General features: G+C 45.9%; 2 protein-coding genes across 2 annotated transcripts in view; one reads left to right on the forward strand and one right to left on the reverse strand.

The window, feature by feature from the left end:
* Positions 1-9,407, forward strand: part of SLC18A2 (solute carrier family 18 member A2) — a 32,388-nt gene extending 22,981 nt beyond the window's left edge. Inside the window, exons 14-16 of the mRNA XM_028513197.2 lie at positions 1,302-1,421; positions 1,563-1,696; positions 8,183-9,407. Coding sequence (XP_028368998.1) covers positions 1,302-1,421; positions 1,563-1,696; positions 8,183-8,284 — 356 coding nt within the window. The 3' untranslated portion in view covers positions 8,285-9,407. The remainder of the gene's footprint in view (positions 1-1,301; positions 1,422-1,562; positions 1,697-8,182) is intronic.
* Positions 9,408-11,097: 1,690 nt separating this feature from the next.
* PDZD8 (PDZ domain containing 8) overlaps positions 11,098-27,493 on the reverse strand; it is a 65,088-nt gene continuing 48,692 nt past the window's right edge. The window contains exons 4-5 of the mRNA XM_028513538.2: positions 19,706-19,868; positions 11,098-16,210 (exon numbers count right to left, since the gene is read on the reverse strand). Of these exons, the coding sequence (XP_028369339.1) occupies positions 14,004-16,210; positions 19,706-19,868 (2,370 nt within the window). The 3' untranslated portion in view covers positions 11,098-14,003. The remainder of the gene's footprint in view (positions 16,211-19,705; positions 19,869-27,493) is intronic.

Below are 27,493 nucleotides of genomic sequence, written 5' to 3' on the forward strand. Positions count from 1 at the left end.
AGGCAAGGGCAGGACTCTAGCCTTGGGTACAGTGGAAAGAAAGAGTGGAGCCTTTGCTGAGCCCCCGGGCCAGGTTAGGTCCCCGCTGCGTATCCGTGTCCTCTCACGTGCCTCCGCAGCATCAGTCATGACTATAATTCATTTTCAACCCTTTGCTTAACGCCTGCCTCGCCTCTTCTCTCCTGTGTCCCCACATCTTGCACGTACCGAGTGATCAGCGAATACTAGATGAACGAAAGACATTTCCCTCTTGCTCCTGCCCCGACGAGGACTGGGTCAGGGGAGAGAAGTCATGTCTGAGTGCCTTACGGGGCGTGTTCACAGACGTGGTCTCTTGGTAGCCCGTCATTTCCATCCCCATCCGACAGGTGGGAAGCGGATGTTCTGAGAGATAAGGTGCGACTGGGCTCGGGAAGCCAGGGATTTGGGCCCAGAATTCTGAACACACACGCTCTTCCTTCATGCTTCCTGTCCCCAACTATTGTCAAGAGACCAGAATCCATAATCTTGGCTTTGGAGGTGGTGGCTCTGTGTTCCTCCAGTGACGAGCAAACCTCTTTGGGTTTTAGTTTTGTGAGTAGGGTGGGTTGGTCCTTCCAACTCCCTCCTGTTCTGGTTCCTTGTGATCCCCCCAACTGTGTGAGGCCAAGCTGTGGATGGGGAGGAGACTGCGTGAGGCCTGTAGGTGTGTCTGTTTTTGAGGGCAAGGGACAGGTGCACCGGAAACTAGCGAATCAGGACAGCGGCAACAGGAAGCAGGAGAGGGGTTGGCATGGCCAGTAACCAGCAACCCGCTGGGTCAGGAGAAGGCGGTGGGTCAGCAGAGGACTGGGTGACCACCAGAGGGCAGACCTTCCAGATAGGGAGGCCCAGGTGAGGAGAGACAGAGCAGGCAAATGGTGGCCCGGGTTCCAGTCCCGGTCTCAGCTGCCTATAGCTGGTCTTCAGTGACAGGTGTGCTGCTTTAGGGCAGGGGTCCCCAACCCCTGGACCAGTGTGGGCCACACAGCAGGAGGTGAGTGGCGGGTGAGCAAGCAAAGCTTCGCTTGCATGACCACCTGAGTCCTGCCTCCTGTCTTCCCCCGACCACCCCCCAACCCATCCTTGGAAAAATTGTTTTCCACAAAACTGGTCCCTGGTGCCAAAAAGGTTGGGGACCCCACTGCTCTAGGGGGTCTGCCTCAAGAGTCGCAGGTGGCGGAGACAGGCACCTGGGCTGTGAGGTTAGGACATGGTCCTGACATCCATCCCATCTTCAGTTGACGACAGCTTTCTACACACTGTGTTTCCTGACCCCACAGGCATGGTGGACTCATCAATGATGCCCATCATGGGCTACCTGGTCGACCTGCGGCACGTGTCGGTCTACGGGAGTGTGTACGCCATAGCGGATGTGGCCTTCTGTATGGGATACGCTATCGGTGAGGACGCTGGCTTTACAAACCCACCTTTTCCGTGAATGCACGGCAGAGAATGCCTACGGAGAATGATTTAAACCTTTGTATCTTCCTATGTGCGAGGCATTGGCCGAGAGCTTTATCTAATTCTCCGTTTCCTGCAAGGTCCTTCCGCTGGTGGGGCTATCGCCAAGGCAATTGGATTTCCGTGGCTCATGACAATTATTGGAATAATTGATATTCTTTTCGCTCCTCTCTGCTTTTTCCTTCGAAGTCCACCTGCCAAGGAAGAAAAAATGGTAAGAACACTTTAGGGTGTATTGAAGTGTTTCTTGATCATTTTAGCATGGTCTTTTGGATGGTTTCACTGTGGCTTAATTCTGAAATATATTTCTGCTCCTTTTGGGGCAGAGCTCTCCAAACATAAATCATAAGGGTTTCCTTTTAGTTCATATCACATAGGGCAGCTACTTCTTTTATTCTATCAACCACTATGTTTATAAATTTGAAGAATAAAATTATTTTGGGGCATAGGTTAGCAGTCATTATTTTGTCAATGAAATATATACATGGGATAGCTTAATTTTCTATGGCTCCTGAAAATCATGACTATAAGTACATATATGTGTGTGTGTGTATATATATGTGTATGTATATATGTGTGCATGTGTGCATGTGTGTGTGTTTCTCCTCCTGTGCTTACTCTAAGGTTAGCCATTGTTTGGTGCTGTTTGCTTTTCTCCTGACCCTTACAGCTCTTGGTAACAGTGACTCAGTCCTTACCGCACGGGGCTCTGGAGGTGGTTTTCGTGTGGGTAACAGACCCTTATGGGAGAATGTTGTATATGTACCTGTGGGCACACGTGAGCACACATAACCTTGACGTGCATAATTTCGTGCAGGGTCACAGCTTGAGGCAGGACAGAACATAAAGTGTTCCTCTTTTGAGCACAGGCAAGCTTATCGGTCCTAAATCTGAATTTTGAAATGCCTCGGCCATTTTAACCTTTCTGATAAGCACTCACAGCTGGAGGTGGTGGGAGTTGCTGATTTTTTTTTTTTAAACATCAAATGGTGATAGACGCTCCTCCAGCGGAAAGGGGGCTTTAGATGAGGAGTGGCCGAGAGGAAGGCGGCGAGGGGAGGAGGCATTGCTGGCTCATCAGTGGGCGTGAAGCCCCCTGGTGGTGCTCTCCTGGGAGCGCTGCCCACGTTCTTGCTGACCGTGGCACCCACATGGGGCTTGATGCTGTGGTGGTTCTTCAACTGCCCTTCTGTGATTTCCCCCCAAATAGTAGCTTCGAAGACAGACACAGGCCCTGAAATGAGGTTACCTGCAGCCTTTGTTTGTCGGGGGCATTTTTGGCATTTGTGAATCTGCTCAGTATTTGGGAGCTCTACCCAGCACTGTGCCCTTTACCACGTGGGGTTTAACGAGATCGTTTTGAGTGACTCATGACCTATTTGACTCAGAGAAGAGACTGGAAACGTCCCGATGGAGGTCACCTTGTTCTCCCTGCCCCTTGCTTATTAGGTAGCTGCCTCTCCGTAGTGCTTTAGTGTACGTCTCTTGGGGATTTACCCCCTTTCTGGCCCGTTTGTCTAAGTTCCTGTCTTTGTTGGAGCCCAGCACAGTACCTGGCCCAAATGAGGGCGAGGAAATCAGCTCAGTGCAACAGCTGGAAACTGGCATGCTGTTGCCACGACCTCAGTGTGACTGAGGCTGATCACCTACAAATGCCTCTGTCATGCAGGAGACTGTTTAAGACTGTGGAGAGAGAGCGCAGGGCTGGCTCGGGTCCTGGAGGAGGACTGTCACGTGGGGAATGTGATGGCTATTTTATAGGGTTGCTGGGAGGGTTAAATGAAAGAAAGAATCCCAACTGAGAATTTAGCCCATGTCTGACACACAGTAGGTGCTCAAGAATTCTTGCTCTTGCCTAAATATCCAACTTACTCTGTCAGCCCAGCTAATGAGTGGCCAGTCCCCTGTCTCATCCTCCCCTCCTTCCCTCTGTAAGGAGAGAGCTTCCTTTTGCTGTTCGGGACCCCAGAACTGCTGAATGGGTTTCCCTAGCCAAGGCAGTGGGTGTTAGCCAGGGGCTCTTGTGTTGTCTGTCGTTTGGCAGCACGATGGCTTATCAGAGGGACCAGAGGAAATGGTGACCTCAGAGGACGAGGGAGGGTGCAGGGTGGGGGTGGGGGGTAAGCCCGCCCAGCCAGCTACCATTCAGAGATCTGCAACGGGACGGCAGAGGCTGGCCCGGCCAGCTGTGCTGCTTCTCCTTCCACACTTAACCCAGTGCTTTCGTTCATTGAAAAAGAAAAGTGCTGAAGGAAGTCGGGGAGACAATCCTGAAAGGCAAAGCAACAATCATTACAGGCTCCAGAAAGCCACTTTCACTGTGAAATGTCAGACTCCTTAATACGTGCCTAGCAAGATGAATCATTAAACACTGGGGAAAATGTGCATCTCGCTGCCCATCATCGATGCCACCATCGAAGGCATCGCATCAGATGCCATCTGTGGGCACGTTGGCAACATCTGAGGGCAGTGGCCAGCAGCCGCTGCCTACTTCCTTGTGCAAACCGATAGCACCTAATGGTCAGCAGGGCCGAGGGCGAGACAGTGGGTGCTGCACAGAAAAGTAATCAATGACTGCCCATTCGAGTGTCAGCGTCCAGGACCAGCCATTACCAAAGGCAGGGGGACATGAGTGCCATAATAAATACGAACCTTAGCAAATAATTCTGTCACTGGGCAGCGTTCTGGTAGCGTCGTGTCTGGACTTAGGCTATTTTATATTGAACGGTCTAGTGCCATTTTCTCTTTCTTTTTTTTTTTAAAGATTTTATTTATTTATTTTTAGAGAGGGGAGGGAGAGAGAGAGAAAAAAATATCAATGTGCGGTTGCTGGGGGTTATGGCCTGCAACCCAGGCATGTGCCCTGACTGGGAATGGAACCTTTGACACTTGGTTCACAGCCCGCGCTCAGTCCACTGAGCTACACCAGCCAGGGCCTAATGCCATTTTCATAGACCCCCAAGTCATACACTCAGGAGCTGGTTTGCGAGCATGTGAGTTTTTCTTCCATTTGGTTCACTGGATTTATTTTTTTTGGTTTTTGAACAAACACTCAGGGTCGAGTTAGCAATACAGGTGGAGAGAAGTGACCTGTTACAGAAGCCCCTCGGCAAGTATAAGAAATATCCACACAGGCATTTGAGGAAAACGGTGTTCTAGTTATTCCGAGACAATTAACGTGCTGCTGTAACTCGCAGAAGACCCAGCTGAGAATAGCTGTGTTCTGGCCTGGGTGTGTTTTTCAGGTTGAAGAATTAGTTTTCAAGAGAGGGCACATGTCTTACATCCTACTCGTGAAGTTTCTCATTGTTGCCCAGATGGGAAAGCAGGTGGTTTGAGGATTGTAGCTTTATTTTCTGGAGGCTCTGAGCTCCTTCCCGCTGTGTCCTGGGTGCCGCTGTGGGTCGGGCAGGGACAGGGCCGCCAGAAGCCAAGCAGACCACATATCGTAGTCTGTGGAAAGAAACGTGTCCCTTTGTAGGACACGTACACAGCGGATGCAAAACCATCACTATTTTTTATTTGATGTGGTAGATAAAACTTTTGTAGCATGCAGGCCTGGTATTTTTCTAGGTCTTACATCCTGGAACTCTTGCATTTAATGCTTTTACCATTACTGTCCCGGCTTCCGATTTGCATTATCTTTACACGTCATTTGGTTCAACGTGGTTTCACCGCTTCAGAGACCTGAGCTCAAAGGGCGACCTCCTCCTTTTATTTCCTCTTCCGTGGCGAGTCCAGCACACCTTTCTCCCTACCGCAGGGTGCTGGGTGCTCGCTTAAATTACCGAGCTGCTCATGGCCACGCTGTAGTGACCCTCACGCACTTGACTTACCCACTCGACCCTGGTCGTGCCTCGCTTTTCAAGGCACTTTTGGAATGCTACATGCCACCTGGCTTATTCAATCAGGTATAACTTAAAGAAAAAAAGCCCATTTTATAATACCTCTTTCAAAAGAGGTTCAGAAGCCAGTAAGCTAGGTTTTAAGAGTGAAAGAACAATATTTCAAGGAAGAAAACTTCTTTACCCGGAACAGGCTGTGTGGTTCGGCTGAACTAGTGAATTCTCCATTTAAATCTGCTTGGTGTCGGCTGGTCTGACCGAACTGGTTTCCTCGCCATGCGGGTTGTGTCTGTGTTATGTGCCCAGTGCTCGGATCCGGGGGTCGGTGAGAAGTGCACACAGAGGTACCGTCAGGTCTCACGGAGGAGCGATGGCCGTCCTTTCCAAGGCCACCCTGCTGCCTTGGGCCAAGCGTCAAGCCCCTGAGCCTGGCACTGAAGGCCCTGCATTCTGGTTCTAATCGGGCTTTCCTATGACTGTCCCTCTGTGCCCGATTGTTAGATCTCCATGGTGGCGAGACTGGCTTCTGGTGTCCCTGTTTGACTTCAGGTCCCATTTGGTGCACAACCCGGGCTGCTCATCCCCACCTGCTCATCCCCACCTGCCTCACGGTGCCAGTTCTTTCCCTGGTTCCGGGTTCAGCTCCACCCTCATCTGTCCCAGACAGCCTCCTGAGCACTGGACCCTGAGCAGTGAGCGCCCTGCCTGTGAACCCCTCGGAGCCTGCCCAGCCCCGCGCAGCGAGGCAGCTAAGGTGCTGGTGTAGGACCTGCAGGGCCCTGACCCACAGGCCAGCAGGGGCCCCTGACGCTGCTGCCAGCTGTGCGACTCTGCTGTCAGCTGTGTGACCCTGCTGCAGCCCAGACAGCCTCACGCAAGTAGGGCAGCGCTTCTCTCGGTACATCGACACCGCTCTCATGGGAGAGTAGGGGCCTGACATTCACTCTTCCCCTGTGTGTCCCCCCAGAGTGGTTCCAGGCCGCGTTTCTTTGAGGACCATTAGTGTAGGGAGCTGAGACCTTGAGCCCTTTGGGGGCTAATTAAGCCCTTTGGCAACAAGGGGAGGATGGTCCTGGCACAGACCATGTCGATGGCCCCAGTTACTTATTTTTATAAACTGATCCTTTATTAAACACATGTATCAGTTCGCTTGGCAAGAAGCAGGGTAAGAACAACGGAGCTAAGTCTGCAGCTGATGATGGGAGCTGGGGGCCTCACACGGAGGGTCCAGGAAGTCCTTACTGTACCCCAAAGCCGTTCCCGGGAAACGAGAGGGGGTGAAGTGTTGAGGGGGGCCAGAGCAGCGAACCTGACCCGAGGGACGGGAACTGGGAGGAGGAGCAGGCCAACCCGGAGCGACTGAGGCTGCAGCAGGCCGGTGTGGGATACATTTTAACCCACGTGACCGTGCCCAACAGACTTTCAAACCGCACAGACAGGTGTGAGGAGATCAGCTCACGTGGAAGGAAGCTCCGGAAGATGTAACCCGACGGGAGAACTCACTTTAGTTGCACCCAGCGTCCCCCCGCTGTCCCCCGCGCTCCTGGTGGGACCACGGCACTCCGAGGTGGCGCTGGCCTACGCTGTCTGGCCTCACGTCCCCCGTACTCTAGCTGGATGTCCCCTGCCCAAGTTCTTTAACCTCAGTGCGGAGGGGAAGGGTTACCAGCCCCCCACGTGGGGAGACTGTTGAGGGATTTCAGGGAAAAGGCTCAGCACGGGCCTGGCCGATACGCATCAGCTGTGTGGTCAGCCCAGGCCGGGCCTGTGTACTTTCGCGAGGAATGATGACTTAGGTGCTGATCATTTGAATATCAATTGACTTTTTTTTTTTGCTTAATTTTCAGTAACAAGGGAAGGCACAAAATTTTTATGCTCATAAAAGGAATGTGTTTTATTTATTTTTTAAATGTTTATTTTATATATATTTTTTTTTAGAGAGGGAAGGGAGGGAGGGAGAGAGAGAGAGAGAGAGAGAGACAGACAGACACATCAATGTGTGGTTGCTGGGGGTTATGGCCTGCAACCCAGGCATGTACCCTGGCTGGGAATTGAACCTGGGACACTTTGGTTCCCAGCCCGCGCTCAATCCACTGAGCTATGCCAGCCAGGGCCTGTGTTTTATTTTTTTTGAAGCATACATTTAAGCAAGAGGTGGGCAGCCGGGAATTAGGGAGGTGCTCTTAAGTGCCAGTTACAAAAAGGGCCACATGATGTTTAGTCTAGGGAAACCTAAGGGGCTACCGCAGTGGTCTTAAACTATCGCGAGGGCAGTCCGTGAGGACGGCTGAAATCAGAACCTGATCCACGAAACAACGGAGACAGGTCCTGGTCCAGCCTCAGGTGGGTTTCTAGCGTCGGAGCCCACCTCCTGAAGGAGAGAGCAGGTTGTTGCCACAATGAGATCTGTAAGCAGAAGCTGGATTAGGCGATCTCCAGGGACCACCCGTTCCCCAGTTCGAAGATTCTGAGCGTAACTCTCCCTAAACCTAACCTGCATACTCCTTTCTTCAGAGCTTACAGGCTCCCCCGAAATGACTAACGGCCCCTGGCGGGTATAATGAAAATACTGGGCAGACGGCTTCTGCTGTATCCCATTGCCTGAAATTCTCACCGAGTGTGGGATTACAGGTGTGCTGGGCCAGGCACCTGCAGCTGCACCAAGTGGCTGGTCAATAGTGGGTGGTTCTTTCTCTCTCTCTCCCTTCCTTCCTCTTTCCTTTCCTCCTTCCTTCCTCCCTCCCTCCCTCCATTCTTTCATCTACACACACACGATCCTTAAAAGCAGTAGGTTAAAAACCACCTCATCTTTATGAAATGGGAAGTTAATGTACCTGCACTCTGTTCTCTTGCAGGCTATTCTCATGGATCACAACTGCCCCATTAAAACAAAAATGTACACTCAGAATAGCATGCAGTCGTATCCGCTAGGTGAAGAAGAAGGCGAAAGTGACTGAGATCCTCAAAAGTCATCAAAGTATTTAATTGTGTAAAAGTGTTTCCAGTGAAATGACTCACCCAGAATTGTCTTCGTCGCCCCATTCGTCCCTGGTGAAAGAGGAAACCACCGGAGCTTATCCTTTCTTTTCCATGGTTGTGATTGATTGCCAATAGCCTTATAAAGAAAAAGCATCTTTTCTAGGGGTTTGTATAAAGTGTTGAAAACTTTATTTTATGTATTTGGTTTTATTAAATACTATACAATATATTTTGACGAAATATAGTGTAAATCTATAAATATTTGAAATCCAAACCAGATATAATTTTTTAACTTACATTCACAAACACTTGGGCAAAAAAAAAATCGTATATTTTTTCTGAATACTGGTAATGAGTGTTTCAAACTAAAGCACACATTATCTCCGAAACGCTTCCAGCAGTAAGAAACTGGAAGGGAGTCTGCAAAACAGAATCAAGTACGACAGCACACGGTTACATAGTGACACCGAGTGTGGAGATACTCAGCTCGTAATTATCATCAGTATACTCATGAGTTAGAGGCCAGTTCTCTCAAGCACAGAAGACAAGAACTTGTCAGTTAACTCGTGGGTTTACGCATAAATCTTAGCTGGCACTGGTTACCTCTGTGTCATCGCCTACCGGGAAACAGCTGGTTATAAATTATGTGTCCCGTGGTTGGAAGCAAACATTCAGCTCAGTGGGGGAAGACATAGTGCATGTTCTGAAAGCAGAGCAAAGCACCCAAATTAGCAGTCTTGAACAACTCGAAGCTTTCCCTTTAAGATGCATATTTGATTACCTTGCTGGATGGAAGAACACTGAGGGTAGTCGTACCTCATACTGTCAAAGTTGTTTACAATACAAGGCGGCCAGCTGCCACGACAGAACAGGTCGGACTGTGCCATCTCGGATCTGTTTGGGGGGCATCCAAGTGTTTCCTAGGCATCTATTAATTTTGAGTCGTCTGCAACTACCCTTTCCTAGACTCTGGACCTTGTTCACATCGATGTGAAAAAGGTTTAAAGATGAAGAAGGGATGAAACGTTATGTCTTGAATCGTGTTAGGAAAACAGGTAAAGGTGATAGGGTGGTCAAGACACACCCCCTTCTGCAGGCAGGGAGAAAACCAAACATCTAGAAACGTCTGTGTATTACCCTATTGTCTGCTGCTGTGTAACATGGTGTCTCCAGGCATGACGTGGATGTACGTGCCTTTCCAGTGTAACGACAAGTACCGTGTTAATGAACATCATCGCGTCTCCATCCGGTTTTGTATGAGGTGACTGCCGTGTGACCCCAGCGTGGAGCGTCTCCAGCACTACCCCTGGCTTCTGTAGTTCTGCCAGTGCACACAAAGATCACCCGGGGGCGCCTCTCTTACATAAGCCAAGACCGTGTTGACTTGGATGAGGGGCCAAGGACTTTTTAGCACAAGGACCCTTCAGCCCTTTAAATCTCTGGAGAAGTGAGCTCATCCTTCCGTCCCATTTGCTTTAGGAAGCTTTTCTCTGGGGCTTTGAATGACCTGAAGCCTGCTGTCGGGGGGGGGGGGGGGCAGGGTGGTGGGAGCTAGCAAGCTTCCCGCTCACGGATTTGCACCGGGCAACTGCCAGCAGCGCGCTGCTCTGGGACGCGGTCTGCAGGCATGCGCGGGGCTCCCGGGTGGGTGGTTCCCTCCTTCCATAGGGGAGAGCCTCAAGAACCAACGTGCGACCAATCGGTCCTCCTGGAGGGTGTGTGGGTCTCCCTGCCCCGATACCGTATCATTTATTCCTGCTCCAGTTTGGCCTTGAAGGCTTCAGCCTCTTCAAGAACGCCTGGTAAAGACATACCTGCTACTGGTTCCTAGAGATAACATAAAAGATCGGTGGAGTTTTTCAGGACTGTTTTAGGAGCAAAAGTGATCAATTAGCTGAGAGGGAAAAAGGAATTGTAGGGTCTTCAGCGTGGCTAATATTCTGGGATTAGCCAAGACAGAAAAGAGAGGTTTTTAGGGGGGAAAAAAGTCCAAACAAAAAGCATACAGCTGAGTATGTCTTTCTGAGCAGAGGTGGTTTTTGTGTGTGCGCCTGGCAAACAGGCAGAGAAGCCTGAATAGGGCAGCCACGCCCATCCCGTTCTTTCCTTTGGTTGCCGAGTGTACCTCCGTCACGTTCTAGCTGTTCACTGAATAAACCTCCTGACCACCACTGCGCCTATTTGTGCTCCTTTACACACCGGACATCCCCGCTGGGACCGGATGCATGACCGGGTATAACGGACGGTTGACGTTTCATGAAAAACTGTCCTTCTCTGCTTGCGGGTACCGGGTGAAATCCACTCCACATTAGTTTGAAAAATGCTTTAAAGTGAAATACGTAACGAGTCACATGTCAACAGTGTGGAAAAACTCAGTAAGGTATCCTTGTAGCTCTCAAAATATTTTCCTGATTGCTGTAAAGAAACACATCTGATAAAGTGAACTAAACTATGCAGCCATTTGAGAGAGTGGACTCCTGAAGTTCCGTAAAGCTTACGGGGGGGGTGTGTGTGTGTGTGTGTGTGTGCTCGCGCCTTGTAGGGCTAAGAGTCTAGTTTTAATCAAATCTTCAAAGGGGACCCTCCCCCCATAAAAGGAAAACTATTATCTCCATTTAGAGAAACACAATACATTTTTAAATGAAAGCGACTTTAAATTTATTCACTTTTAGTGGACTTAAAATGTTATCATCTTTATTATCTTACTATTTGTGAAGAGCCAAATACCTTCAAATTGCCTTTCAAAAAATTCAGATATACTTTTAGAAATTGACAATACCCTCACATTTTCAGCTGTTTTCTCAAAATCACACATGGTCACATAGTAGTCAACTAGTTCTGATATTAAAGGCTTATATTTAAGGCTGGGCATTACAAAATGTAGCATATTAATTCTGATTCCAAAAACAGTAGCTGAAGTGTTGCTCAGCTTGGTTATCTAACCCAATCATGAAATACCAATGTAGAAAATATACTCTAAATAGTCTAACTACTAATAAATACGTAGCAGAGGCAAATCCATAAATCTGGTATTTTAAAGCTTAAAGAAAGGAGTAAAACCCAAATTCAACGCTTTCAGGCGGTTTTCAGAAGAGCACTTCTGTTGGGCAGCGGCGGACCGTTGAGCGCGTGCGTCTGCACGGCCAGGTGACCCCGGGCGCTCACTGCCCAGACGCGGTGACCGCCTTCTCCCGATGCCGTCAAAGGAAGATATTCCTGTTTTCTGTGGTAGTTTCTCTTTATTGTTTTAAGCTATTGATAACATAGCATGGCAGCAAGATTACATCAGGAATGTAATATAATAACAACTGTGTTCATCGGAGCCTCACCCTTGCTACCCGCTACGCTACCTGGAGCGTTCCCCCTGCACCAAAGCACGACCACGGCGCCTCTCCCGCTCCTCCCAGTACATGGGTCAAACACCGCACTGCACGAGGGGCTATTTTACAAACAGCATGAGCAGCGTGCCTGAGCTTTCCATGGCTGTGGTCCTACAGCGTTAAAACACTTGCAAAGCACGAGTAGATTTTTGTGAAACCCAAGTTTCGCCGCCTTTCTACAGCTCTTTCAAATGCATCCGTCTCAGCAGCGTGCTTGGATGTCAGTCACTACGACTTCTGTGGTATGATCCACAAACACCAGCCACTTACAGACACGCCACCTTCCCGGTTATCGACGGTAAGTTATTTTTATAAGATGAACGTTGGTTATCACGTCGGGCAGCTTGTTTCAAGCACGTGTTACAGAATAACGGTTTAGCTTTCAGAGAATTTTGTGTATAAAGACTTCTACAGCAGTGTTCTTGGAAAACACAAGCATGCTTAAATAAACCAAGGGGGGCATACACAGCTATATTTTTGTTATTAGCTTGGCCAAGAGAAGTATTGTTTCCTAATATTTCACTTAATAGCAGAAATGAGAATTGGCTATTGATTTTAAAGAGTGGAATAACTTTTCTACCCTCAAAAATGCTTTTATCGCCCATGTAAGTCATACCTTTATTGGAATAACTCTGCTACTCAGAGCACTTAGTTATGTAATGCTATTGCTGCCCTCACAACAATCTCGTGAGGTAGAGTAAACCTTGTTTATTCCTACTCGGTGGAGCTGGAGCACGAAGCCCTTTTGTGGCTTGCTTATGGTTATACAGTTCATTTACAGCCAGCGGAAGAGCTTGAACTTAAAACTCCAGTGTGGTGTCCTGGGCTACAGATTTGGGCCAGAATCCGTACTATCATACCATGCCTTTTTCTGCCAGCCATACAAGCTTTATATATATAAAACTAGATGGGACGGCTTGTATATATAATATAGTTTTTATATATATTATCATAGTAGTTACCAACAAAAAGGAAAAACATATGGATCTTCGTAGAGGCACGAGAAAGGCCACAGCTGCCATGGCGCACCATCCGGGGCCGCGCTCACGTCGCCCTCACTCGCGTGTCACTGGCACCCACGCGATGGCCCAGGGACCACAGCAGATCTTCGTTTTCAGAGAACTGGCCCCGCTTCCTATGTATCTATACTGTCTATTTTTTCTACTTAATTTTCTTTTTTCCCTCGTGTGTAAAAGTCTGAGCTACAGAAGCATTCGGAATGATCACCACTCCTCGAAGCCCGTAGGGAGTCAGACAAAGCAGTGAGTCCACTGTGCATGATTCTTCTCCTTCACATGCTCCCACATGAAAGTGTTTCTAGAGCAAAACAGCTCGAACCAGCTATCAGCACGGTCATTTTAAGAACAGTCCTCTGAAACTTGCACGTGCTTTATTTCCTATGGGAGAACTGAAGATGAAAAATAACCAAATGTTTAGAACTTCCATTTAAAGGGAAAGCAACATTTGAAAGATGATGTTTCAAAATCCTGACGGTTGCTGTTTTTCAGCAATCTCATCATCTCGCTACGGAATCCTTTACCAACTCTGTTCTGTATTTACTCCTTATTACATTTTGTTTTTCGGTGCAAGCTCTTCAAATTAATCACTATATCCTCACTATACTTCAACTGTACAAACCCTTTAGAGAAAAATTTCACAGAGGCATATAAAGTAAGCAATATATGTAAAAAAAATTTTTTTTTACTAAATCAGTAGAACTGACTAAAACCATAGCATCTGCTTTCATGATACATTTGGCAAAAACAAGACAAAAAGCCCCCCCCCCCCGAATCCCAAAAATAATAAAAATCTCAATTAAGTAGAGATAACAAACTTCTAACGCAAAGTAAGATTCAAAGCCTGTTCCCTCAATGATCGCTGCCATCGATTCGGGCGCGCAGCAGTCCGTTACAACCGTGACAGAGACACAAACGTTACGAGAAGCCGGACAGCATCCTACTCGACACTGATTCAAAAATGAAGAGGAAGGAAAACAGCACGATGAGACATCACATACACCAACATGAAAAGTCCGCTTACATAATCTCATAATTAGAAAAAGTTAAAAATAAATTAGTAAAAATAAATTCCAAGTATAAACCCAAAAAGCAGAGCTGTAAATGCAATCTGAAATAACCCATTCAGTGAGCCGGTCATGTTTTTGCTGGAAAACCACCTTTTCACTCTGGTTCTTAACACAAGCAGATAACTGTGGAGAAGCAGACTGAAGCGCATTAGAGGAGGGTGTCAGCGCGGTCATACCCATGGTGCTTTCGATGCAACTTTCCCCCAATCGCTTGAAAGTTTAGACAGACTGTTACACAGACTCAGATGGGCCAAATAGGTCGTCCGATATGCTGCTGAAGGGCTGCGAGTCTATTAGTTGGGTTATTTCACTATCCAGGTCTTCTTCCGTATCGTCCGTGTACTTGCTTATCTTTTTGGAGGGCTGGTCTAAGGACAGGCTCTCTAAGGACTCGATGTCCTCGATGCCCGCTCGGTAGTGGATCATAAGCAGTGTCAGGGCTTGCAGTCTCTCACTCGACTTAGCCAACGCGGCAGAGAGGAGGGATTTTTTCCTCGTGTCGGCCGTCTCTCTCTCCTCTCTGACGAGGGAGTTGTTATGTTCCAACTCCTGATCGATCTCATTTTGCAGTTTATCCAGCATGAACTCCAGTTTCTGGATCCTCTCCTCTGTGGGCAGGCCCCTGTACAGGTCGCGGCCAATCTCTTTCACCGCGATGAAGACGCTGTCGTCCAGGCCGCCCTCCTTCCTCACCAGCTTCATCCCCGCGCTGTTGGCCCGTTTGGAGGGGCTGTTGGGGCCGCACACCTCCGTGTCGCTGCCCTCGTTGTCCGACGTGTTGGGGGTGTGTTTTGGGGAGGGTTCTACCAGATCGGCTCCCGGTTCGGAGAGGCGGGTTTTAGACACCTGCCGCAGGTTTAACAAACGGGAGCTCGTGTTGATGATGTGCCTCGTCAACCCCGTCGTCCTGGTGGCCGACTTGCCAGCGTCGCCGTCAGCGCGGGCAGGCGGGCCCAGGAGGCTTTCTGGTCCTTCCAGCCTGAGGGTTTTCAGGGCGCGGTCTAGCCGCCTGTCGGCGGCGGCGCCGCAGAGGGGAGTCTCGGTGAGACACTTTTCCTGGCATTTTTTGTGGCAAACGTAGGCACAGAACATACACTGGGAGGCAGCTTTAGTCCACACTTTCTTCTTGCAGTAGTCACACCAGGTCGGGTTCTGGAACTGAGTGTCCTGGAAGCTATGCTTATTCTCCGTGGAACCCATCTGCCCGGCAAAGTGCTCCTCCTTCGGGAAGGCAGAAACCTCCTCAACCAGATGAAGTTCCTTCTCTTTCTCCAAGTTAGTACCTATATGGTGGTCCGGTTCGCCTTCTTTCAAATACTTGAAGTGAACAGTGATGTCACCAAAGCAAAATTTGTCATTGAAGCCCTTCTGCATGCTCAGGTTGCGCAGTGCGGTTCTGGTGACGGCAGCCTTAGGGGACGGGGCTTCCAGCCGGAACTTGGAGAGATGCTCCATGTTCGATGTAGCGAGGCACCCTAGAGCCAGCTCTTCAAGTTTCAGGCTCACGTGCCCCAAACAGATGAGCCCCCCCACCTTGAACGGGTCCCGGCACCATAGCGCAATGTTCAAGTACCTGTGGCAGGCCTCTATGTCGAAGACACAGGTCGCTCTGCTTCGTGTCCATTTTCCTAGCTTATTACGATAGGGAATTTCTGAGGATTCCCACATCTGAGGGTCGTCCGAACTGTCCTTAGGGGGGCAGGGACCTTCGGAAGCTAAGTCTTTCGCCACCTCTTGCTTCGTTAAGAACTGCTTTGCCGCAGCCACGTCTTCCAGGTGCTCCAGCGTTCTCGCTTGCTTCTCAGCGGGTTTTTCTGCAGGCGGAGGCGGCGGCGCCTTCTCTGGCTTTTCGACAGGGGCCTCGGGTTCCGCCGGACTCGGGGCGTCGGCGGAAGGCAAAGGGGCTTTCAGCTGCGGGCGCGGTGGCACCGGCGGTTTGGACGTGGACCCCTGGGTGGGTTTGGACACTTGTGCTGGGTCTGTTACCTCGGGAGGCTTGAGGGCTAAGGGTTTGCTCCCTTCTTTGGACGGGGGCTTTGGTGGTGGGGGGTGAGGTCCTACGACTAATTTGCGGTTGAGAACTGGCGACACCGTTCCAAGGGGTCTGACGGAGAGCGACGTCGGGGTGCGCTTGGGGCTGTGACTCGCCGCCGGCGCCTCTTCTCTGCCCTCGGTCTGGGCTCGAACGTCACTCGCCAGGTCTTCAAATTCCGAGTCCAGATCTCTGCTCTCGGCATCCACTGCCAGCCCGGCTGCTTCTTCCTCGTAGTTCGGTTGGCACGAGCTTGGCAGGAGGTTTTCTTCCAACTGTCCAAAATTATCCTGCAGCACGGCGCCTTGATTGCTCTGGCCCACGGGCCTCTCGTAATACACCAGGACGCGGTCTCCGGCCTGCTTGATCAGCTTCAGCACTTGCAGCGTAGACGTGATTTTCACACCTAAGAATGTGAAAGGGAAAACATAAATTACTGCAATAAGAATGGCCTAAATTGCTAAATATAACTGCCACTAACTCATGATTCTTTAACTAATGAAAAAGTAATATGGAAACCTCCGAAATACAGGATTGGCTTTTGGATGCACCTGTGTACTGAGTCTCAAACCCTGAATGTGCTGACGTCTAGAAATGTTTACCTTCCGAAACCAAATGATCACACGAAAATCCTCAGAAAGGTGCCAAGCTGGTAACTCCTAACTGCTTCCCATTCCTTCCCAGGTTTGAATGATACTGTATCTCAGTTTAAGGGAGCTGAGTGAGACCTTATAAAAGGATGTTATTAATGGCCCTGCCTGGGTAGCTCAGCTGGTTAGGGCAGTGTCCCAACGCACCAAGGATGTGGGTTCAATCCCTGGTCAGGGCACATACAAGACTCAACCAATGAATGCATTAATAAAGTGGGACAAATTGGTGTTTCTCTCCCCCCCCTCTAAAATCAATAATTTTTAAAAATTAAAAAAAAAAGAATATTAATGGTTAAACCAGACTTTGAATGATAGGAAATTGATTCTACTGCAGGAAATCCCAAAATATACTAAGTTATACAAGCAATTGGTTCAAATTAAGAGACAGGTGCTTAAAATAAACTTAGCAAAATACTATATTATACATAATGTACTCTGTCATAGATTCTTTTTTTAATCAGCCTTACCCATTAACCAATCCTTTGGAGAACCAGAAGAGTAAGGAAGGCATAAGTTGCTTTAAAGTTAAACAAGTTGGTTACTATCTGCATGTATATTGATAATATCTATCTTAAGTTTTCCTTTTATTATTTTTCTAACAGGTGCTACATTACATAGGTCAAAATCCAAAGGTACAAAAGATGTGTCCTGAAAAATCTCCCTCCCACCTCTATCTCCTAGCAATATTCTTCCTTCCCCGAGGCAGTCAAAGCCAGCAGCTTCTCGTGCGTTCTTCCAGCGATCTCCCAGGCGTGTGTCATTCACAGGCCCCACTGGTCTCCTGCTCTGTCACTGCCCTCCTGAACACAGTGCCCGCCCAAGCCATCCCTTTCTGCAGGACTCAGAGAAAGGTGTGGCGGGCCTGGTTCCCAAAGGTCCTAGGGCCATCCCAAATGAATCAAAGTCACACCAGCCCCATCGAACAGCCTGACCTCTGGAGTTCCTCAGCCTCTCTCCTCCCTCACTCCAGCTGCCCGGGGAGACCGCGCGGCAGGCCTGGCTATCACCTGGCACTTGCCCGCAGCAAAGGCCAGTGTGGAAGTTAATCTCTGGCCGCAGTCTCTTATTTCCCACCTCGGACAACCCACTCTGCAGACTGAATCTGCTTTGAGGTCATTTCCAGATTTCACCAGTCCTCCTTTGCTTTCCTGGTCCACCTGGTTCTCCTGACACCACGTGCTTCCTCTCTGACCTCAGTCTCAAGGTTTCGGTGATGTTCACACCAAGATTTTCTATTCTGTTGCCCTGGCCCTCTCCTCTCCCACACCCACCCGTCTTTCTGGGCTCCAGGACCACTAGTCCCACGGTCTCCCTCCTCTGCTCCTGCGATTCCCACCCGACCCAGCACCAAGTTACACTCTCCATCTCAGCACGGCGTTCGGTGCTGCCGTAGCTTCTGTTGAATGGTCTCTAAACAACCAAGTCTCTAAAACACCAGCCTCAAACCCCTCCCAGTCCCCGGAAGCCCACCCTTCCTGCTCCTTTATTCTGGAGAAGACATCGCCGAAGGTACTGAAAAGACCAACCAGAAGCCACCCTTCCTCCCTGCTGATCGTGTTTGGTGCTCGCCCGCCTCAGAGAAGGGGGACACTCTTCCCTGTACTTCGGATCCCACTCTCCCCCAACCGTCTCCCCCGGTGCTTGGCTCCGTCAATTATCCTCGTATTTTCAGCCCCTTCTTCCTCCTGCTTTAAAACCATTTTCACGACACTGTACCAATTAGACCCAGATAATCTCTTCTCTACTTTTTCTGCACCGACATCTGCCCTTTGCACGCAGGTGTTCCCAGGGTGTAGGCCAGCACTAGTTTTCCCTGCCTTTCGCTCTCTTCCTGGACCACAGTCGCTTCAGTAGCTTCAACTACCTGGCAGTTTTCCTTTGGCCTCCCCTCTTTCCTACATTCCCAACTTCTCCTGGGTGTCAGCACCTGGCTGTTTCTCCGACACTGCAAATTCAGGGCAGTTAAAAACCCTCTTTGGCCTTCTCCTGCCCCTGTCCTCACGACTATGTGGATCAGCTTGCACCCTCAGGTAACCTGCTGCGGGTCCCAGAGATAGCTGACTCCCTTCTCAGCTGCCAACTGTCCAAGTTCCAGTCCGTCTTCATCTCCTCTCCAGCTCCTCGAGACCACTGGCCTCGACCGCAGGAATACACAGCTCTTTGCTGTGGCCCCTCCCCCACACCTTCCCTATCTGAGTCACCCAACATATCGCTCAAACATCTTCGGCCTATAAACTCACCACACGGACATCCAGAGCTTTCTAACGTGACTCTTCATGGTTCATCCAGCCTTAACTTCTACTACTTCCCTTTAACCACAGTATGTCCCGGCAAAACTGTAGTTCGACATGTGCATGAATGAAAAATACGCCCATCTAACGATCTGTAGCAGGCAAAAACTTTGACTCAGTCTAAACCCGTTCTCTGTGATGTAACACCTGCCCACGTCTCAGCGCTTCCCCAGCCGCCAGGAGCTCTTTGGGACGGCCGCTGTGCCTGCTAGGGCTGGTTGGCCAAACAGGAATTCCTTTTCTTTTGGAACATTTCAAATGTATGCAAAAGTAGATGAAATAGTAAAATAAACTCCACTACTGAGTTCCAAATATAACAAACATTTTGTTAATCTCATTTCAACTGTCATCAATCCCATTATTAAATATTTTAAAAATTACTGCAGACCCATATAAATGAATTATAGCTATAAAAAATTAATGTATATCACACTTGCCCCTTATCTCAATAAATATTTTTTATATATGTTAGATCTACTTTTCCACTCTGCATACATTTATTTTGCTTAGGTTTACTAATTTTTGGTAATAGATATTTACTACTTGTGTAACTGAAAACAAAACCCTTTCAAAAAAAAAGTACATAAGAAAAAAATTAATTTTATCCTGTAGGTAAAACCAAAATAGTATGTGTGAATATAAAAAAACTTTACACTGAATTGCGGTTTTTAGATGAGAAGGAGTAACTGCTATATTTATGTTAAACAATTAAGTGACAGGTGAGGTTTATTTTATGGCTTTGCTATCCTAAGTGTCTATGGCACATGTGTTTGAAATTAAGTTGTAAGGTTTCCTTCAGATTTTTATTTAGAAAAAAGTTATCACTTTCTTTCCACTAAAAAGTAACACGTGCTTACAGCAGTGAATGAAGAGGCTGTCCCCCGCCCCGCCCCCCCCACCGGCCACCCGCCCGCCGCGTTCCCCGTACACGTGCAGCCCGGCGCGCGCCCGCACGGTTACCTCCGATGGCGATCAGCCGGTCTCCCCTCTGGAGGTCCGCAATCGCAGCCGGCGAGTTCGGGGCCACAGTCTCAATGATGACGTGCCCGGCATAGCCATCGGTGGACTGGACAAAGCGAAGTGTAAGTCCGACACTTTGTATATTCCCCTTAATTAATTCAACCTTTGGTAAAGAGAAAGAAATGAAGACACTCAGTGGGGCCGTAGCAGCGGAGTGAGAAAGCACTAACACACCGAGAACGCTACAGTTGATGCTGACTTTTGCACCACGGTGACTAGAATCATAAACAAGTAAAGCAGGAAGGAAATCTTTATTATGAATAGAAATTAACACACGCTGACTGCAAGTCTAAGCCATTAAAAAATCATTTCCTTATTTCGCTGTGTCTTACACATGCTCACTGTGGAAAATTTGGAAATAAACAGAAAGGCAAAATGAAAACTACTTCTAGTAGTACTATCTAGACCTACACTGTCAATATTTTGTACTTTCTAATGTATATATTTTAACACAAAATTGAGATCCCGCTAGGAATGTAATTCTGAATCTTGCTTTTTGGAAACATAATAGGAAAAATCTCTTATGTCATTAAATATACTTTTAACTTTTTTTTAATCCTCACTAGAGGACATGTTTATTGATTTTTTTCTTGAGAGAGAGAGAGACATCGATGTGAGAGAGAAACATCAATCAGTTGCCTCCCACAGGCACCCTAACTGGGGGTCAAATCCGCAAACTTTTGGGTGTACAGGACGATGCTCCAACCAACTGAGCCACCCGGCCAGGGCTAGATATACTTTGGAACCTCCATTTCGTATGGTGTACTGTTAAATATTCTTTTTGTGGAGGGGGTCAAAGGAAAAGCATTTACATTTATGTTTTATTAAGAGTTATCTTGTTAATGAGATATCCTATTCTAATTCATAAAGATAATTTTGTTTTCTAAATGAATGCATCCAATTTATCAGGAGTATGTACCCCAGGTTCACATTATCTGTGACTTTAAGAAACAATACTGCTATCTGTCTGCACTCGAATCAAAGGAGAGAGTGCCACAGCCCTCGAGACGGCAAGAATGCCGTCTGTGTTTACTGAGCTCAGTTACAAATCAGCCTAATTGCATTATTGGTCAGCTTAAGTTTCTTAGTTCTGTTCAAGATATCACTGTGTTCTTCACGAGGAACTGTGCCAAACAACTTGCTAATATCCAAATATGTCACCGTCTATATTGCTTCAATATGAAAACCCCATGTGGAAGCCGGAAATTCAACTCTCCTAGCTAATGATGTTGGTGAGTGAAAAAGTCCTTACTGGAAGTTGTTCTTTAATGGCAGTGTTAATAGATTTTGTAAATTTGTTTTTATGCTAAGGAAAATCTTAATCATATTATACTCAAGAAATGGGAAAATGCAGTCAAGTTTTTGATGATCTGAAAGTTTATAAAAAACAAAAACCCTTCCAAAAAACATTATGTGCTTAAATCTCTACAATTTGTCTAAATAACCATTTATAATGTTAAAAGTGTTTCCAGTTAACAAAAGCCCCTAAGAACATTCTCTCGACTTCCCAAACATAAATATATTCTTAATACAAAGTACCAAAGCAAATATTGAGAATGTAAATTGTTCTAGTATCAGAGGGCTAATGGTAGCTAGTCCATTAAAGAGCTAACCTGCACAAATCTGAGGACACACTTGAAAGCTGACACTCGGATCTGCAATGCGTGGGATGCACTTTGCCCTTAAAGCAGAACAGAGCGGGAGGGTGGGGCTGAGACGGGAGCTGAGGCGCCTACGGGGCTATGTGTGATGCGGTTTCCTATTTATTTTCTGCCTGCCAATCATATGATTCTCTTTGCTTTCCCAAATTCAGATGATCCTTGAGGTGCACATTTCAGGTGGAAGAGAGAGAAGGTTTTCAATAGGAATAATCAGTAATGGAAAATACAAAATTACTTCCCTTCCTCCCTAATTTTTACTACCGATTATTAGTAAATGCTCTTAATTTCATACTTATACAGGGAACACAACTTAAGACACCATTTTACCTCTTTTATTTGTTAGAATATAAAAACAGCATTTAATTAAAAATCTGACAAAACAAAGCATTTAGAAATGAGTATCACCAACATTTTGTTATTTTAACGTAAAATTTAAGGTACAGTTTACAAGACCACCCAAATGATACTGTGACTTTAGGAACAAAACTGCCATCTCTCACTGGGGTAAAACTATTTAAAAACAAAAAGAGACAAAAAGCATATCACGTAACACAATTCTCCCCATACACATGTACCTATATGTTAAAATTATATTTAAGACGACTGGATACACCATGCACTATAAAACATGTGCCAAAATAGAACCTTTTAAGTCGTGAGGTAAAAACAGAAATTTTAAATACTTTTTCTATTTCTAGTGCAGCAAGTGGCATTAACTCCCTGAAATATAACATCATTACCCAAGAGATTGTGGCTTTTAAGATTTTATTCTGGAAAATTTTAAACATATACAAAGGCAAAGGTAACAGGTGACACGAACCCTGTGACCACAAGTTACTACTGCTCCTGTACGTACCTCCCCTTGCAATGACTAGTTTACCAAACCTGCCACTAGAGATGTAACCTGCTCGATACTTTTCCAACACCAGTGTAAGTAGAAAAGGCAGGCGAAGACACAGACTATGTGCGCAGGCTCAGCCTCGACTCCAGTGACGTCTGCAGAACACCGCACCTCACCACGGAGGGACACACAGGCTTTTCAAGTGCACGCGGAAACTTCCCCAGGGTGTGCTAGGTCATAAGGCAAGGGTCGATAAACTGAAAAAAGTCTGAAGTTCAAGGTATGTTCTCTGAATGGAAATTAAATTAGAAATCAATTAACAATAAGATAATCAGAAAAACCCCTATCAAATATCTGCAAAGTAACACAACACACTTCTCAATCGTTCATGGTCAGAGAAGAAGTCAAAAGAGAAATCTTTACAGGTTTACATGCTGATGTTAGGAAATGTGTCTAAAATTAGCTATCTCTGGCCCTGACCGGTGTGGCGCGGTTGGGCGTGTCCTGCAAAGTGGAAGGTCACACGCCTGAATTGCTGGTTCAGTCCCTGGTTGGGACGCTTAGGAGAGGCAGCCAATCAATGTTTCTCTCTCACGTCGATGTTTCTCTCCCTCTTCCTCTCTTTCTCCCCTCTCCCCCGTCTCTAAACATAAATGAAATCTTTAAAAACATTAGCGATCTTTGTTCCTAAACCCCAAAGTAGAAGGAAAGAATAAAGAGCAGAGATCAATGAAATAGAAACACAACAGAAAAGTCATGAACACTGATTCAATGAATTGATAAGCCTGATAAGATGATTCAATAACACTGACACACTGCTAAGCTAGACTGAAGAAAAAAAGGATACATATTACTGAAATCAAAATAAGAGAAGAGTATTACTACAGAATCTACAGACATTCGAAAAATGTATGCACATACATGTATGCACATTATGCTGATACATTTGACAACCTCGATGAAATGTAAAAGTTTCCTTGGAAGATATAAATGAAAACTGACCCCAAAAGGCAGAAATTTTGAATACCCCTATACCAATTAAATGTATCAAATTCACAAACCTTCCCAGAAAACAAAAAAACTAAAACCAAAACCAAAAAACCCCTCCAGGTCTAGATTGCTGGCTTCATTGGTGAATTCTTAAGGAAGAAATGCAATCCTATCTGGAATCTTTGAGAAACAGAGAAGGAAGGGACACTTCTGAAATCACAAGTTATGGTCAATGTTACCCTAATTCCCAAACCCAGACAAATGCAAAACAGGAAGGCAGAATGATAGATTATTCTAATGTTCAAATATGGATTGAAAATATCCATGAGTATATAAGAACTCTTAAAACTAAACAAAAAAACTAACAAGATTTGGAAAAATATGCAAAATATATTTGAATGGACACTTCACAAAAAAAGATACATATGAATGGCCAATAAGCACATTAAAAACATTCAATTAGTCATTACAGAAAACACACATTAAAACCACAGTGAGATGATAGTACTACTACTACTATGGCTGGAATTAAAGGCCGATAATACCGAGTGGTGATGAGGTAAACAAAGCAAATGGAACTCTCATGCATTGCTGGTGGGAATATAAAATGGTGCAGCTACTATGCAAAAATTCGACACCTTCTTAAGTTAAGCATACACTTACCCTATGACCTAACAATCTTATTTTTAGGTATTTTATCAGAGGGAAATGCAAATATGTCCAAAGACTTGAATGCAAATATTCACAAAACATCATTCATAAATTAATTGGTCAATCAAGAAGTGGTCAGCTGGTGAATTGATACTCGAACTATTAACACTACTCGGCAACAAAAATAAAATTTTAACACACACAACACAGATAAGTCTCTCAAAGTTATGCTGAGTGAAAGGAATCAAACATAAAAGACGATATACTCTATGATTCAATTTGTATGCAATTCTAGAAAAGGCAAAATTACAGTGACAGAAAGATGAGGGCCTACCAAGGACTAGGGCTGGGGCTGACTATCGAGGGCCAGCGCACCAGTGAAGTTGTCAAGGTGAAGAAGTATTCTATAACTTGACTGGGGTGAAGGTTACAGGACTGTACCCAACTAGCAAAGCTCACCAACTGTACATTTAATGAGTTTACTGTATTTAAATGATACCTTATAAAACTATTAAAAATAAAGGGAACACAAAACCTTGAATATGCCATTTTTGTCTAAGAAACTTAAAATACAGATCACTGGTAATCCATTCAGATAGCCCTTAGTTTTCTAATATACTTAATTTAATAAAACAACTTGGGATGTATTTAAATGGTCCTTCAGTCAATCAGAAAGGAGAGCAACATTCAGACAGTTTTTCCATTTGACTTGTGTCAACCAAATGCACACGGACTCTCAACGACAGATAACAGGAACTGCTAGACTCCAGGTACAGGATACACCAGACATGAATGATCAGAAGGAATAACAAACAGTGTGTTTGAAAGAAAAAGACATTTGAAAAACGTAACCCTCATTTTTATTTTGCTGTTAAATAAAACATAAAGATAAACCTTTAAGTTGGCATCAAATACTTTCGTGTAATTATAAAAGAAAACGCACAAAAGAACGTGCAATGAAGGCCAACCGTCTTCTGCGGCTCCAAGCCTCCACTCCGAGGACACAGCCACCACTTTCCACGCCTGCTGTTCTGAGCTGCCATAGGGAGCACCCGTATTGTCCCCTCTGGATAACACATCATTTCTTAATGTACCGAATTTCAGACAGCCTGCTGACTTACTGTAACGGATAAGGATGTTTGCCCATTCTCCTTCCCCAAATTACAGTGGAGTCACATCACGTTTTTAGTTCCTCTGCACAATCTCTCTACAACTTTAATTAATACCCATATACCCCTATGTCTTTTCCCATCGACTACAGACAACATCCCTCTGAGAGTCGGACTTCTATCCTTGCCCATCACCTCTCCTCTCTGCACACTCTACCTTCTAACATCTACCGCTGAAGGTGGTGACTGCTGTATTTATGTTCTAACTCTAAGCAAGCTGTCAAGGTTGACTGATTCTGAAGGCTAAAAAATGAGCAGTGTTTATATTATGACTACATAAACATTATTTTTGCAAATCTGGGTATCATTACATTTTGTTTTATACAGCCTTTTGTTCTTCTTGGGTGTTTTGTTTTCTTTCAACAGCACAGCTTTCACTTTAAATGCAGGATTTATATAAGCCCTGCTTCTGCACTTAGCTCTTAAATTTATCCATTTATTTACATATAAAATTATTTATTTAGCACCCAGTAGAAGGGAAGTTTCTCTTTAACCTCCATCTCCACTCCTGCCAAAAACAACCCAGTTAATAAATGTAGAAGGAATGATATTAGAAATATCACCCATTTATGCCCTGGCTGGGTGGCCCAGTCAGCTGGAGCATCGTCACATACACCACAAGGTTCAAGTTCAATTCCCGGTCTGCGCCCATACAGGAGGCAAAAGATCAATGCTTTTCTCTCTCTTTCCCTCCCTCCCTCTCTAAAATCAACTAAAAGAAAATCCTTTGGTGAGGATTAAAACAAACAAAAATCACCATTTTGTAAACTCCACTCAAAGTTAGAAGGATTACTTTAGATTTTTAAGAAAGACAAAGAAAGTCAACCCAATGTAATGTATGAATTTTGATGAGATCCTAGTTTAGGGAAAAAGCTACAGAAAAACATTTAAGGGACATTGGGAGCATTTTAATACAAACTGAAAATTAGGTGAAATTAGGGAAACATTAATTTTGTTATGTGTGACAATGGCTATGCACAAGTCCCATTTTTAGAAGGTTCATACTGAAATATTTAGGGGTGAATTATGATTTCTACAACAATCCTTGCCTATAATTTTAGGCAAATGTTAACTTCTCTGAAAGTAATCGGTAAAGATAAGTTCTATCTCAGACTTGGAGCTGGGGAAAGGCTCAGTATTTGTTGCTGTTATCATTATTAATAAGCCGGGGCACCGCTAGTCAAGACAAGGGCATAAAAGGAAGGCAAAACCAGACTGCCCTGAGTGAACTCAATGTACAGCGAAAGAAATAAGGCAAATGTGAAACAGACATCAATTAGAGACAAAATATTTAAACTATCTTATGTCATTCAAACATTAATTTACTTTTACAGGATCAAGATTGAGAAGCTACAAAATAACTGTCTTATTAGAAAAGACAAAGATGGTAATAATGTCAGTATTTAGTAACAGAAAAATAGCCAGTTTAACCCCCCAGGAGAATAATGAGCCCAAGCACGGTCTTCACCTCCGAAGAGTAGAGATTACACTGACGGTGGTAAGTATCTACTTTTTTACAAAATTGTAAGTTTCCATCCCTTTAGAAAGCTTCCCCGGTGCAGCAGACTAAAGACTTATCAAACGAAAGGAAAAAGAAGGGGCCATAAAGGGAAGAGCAGGAAGAGAAACACTGTATTATTTCTGATGGACAGATAAGAGCACAGTAATGAAAAAATGAACATGAAATACTATGTTGTCCTTTGGAGTGCTGATCATGAAATCTTTGTTTAAGAAGAAACAGGGTGGGGGATAAAAGCGGTGGCGAAATGTCCGTGGTAACAAATACAGGTACACATTGTGGATGGGAGGCTTTCGGTCAATCCCGACAATCATGCAGTAACTTCCTTTCTCTAAAGAAGCCAACTAGATACTTTTAGGTTCTACCAAAATCTGGGCGCTCCCCTGCTCTAAAAGGTAAGCTATGATGAAGGAAAAGTTAACCTCTCTGGAACTTTTCACTTGAAATCTTTGTAGACGGTGAATGTCTGCCTTCTCCATTTCTGTTACAGAGTAAGGAAAGCCCAGTTCCTTGGTGTCCCAAATGAGGATTAAGATTTCTGCCGCAGGAAAGGTAATAAATGGAATCACACACCCCTCCCCTTTGAAACAGTCATCTGGCTACATCCACGGAACTGGCTGGAAGTTCTAGGCCAAGTCCTTCAAATCCAAATAGGTGGCTATATAAACTATAGAAACTCCAGGATTCTGAGACTGCTCATACCATGAGATCCTACCTTCGTTACAGGGCTAAAGGCATCGTGGGCAGTACCCAAATATTAGTTAGGATCGTTTCAGGGAGTATGTAAACTATATCCTAAGGCTGAAGCTTGACGTGCCACAGACATGTACAGACATGGGGTGATGGGAGTGCGGGGGAGCGAAGACTGCCTCTGGGTGAGTGGCCGGGGGAAGGTTT

The sequence above is a fragment of the Phyllostomus discolor genome, chromosome 5 (assembly GCF_004126475.2).
Source record: "Phyllostomus discolor isolate MPI-MPIP mPhyDis1 chromosome 5, mPhyDis1.pri.v3, whole genome shotgun sequence".
Taxonomy (NCBI): Eukaryota; Metazoa; Chordata; class Mammalia; order Chiroptera; family Phyllostomidae; genus Phyllostomus; species Phyllostomus discolor.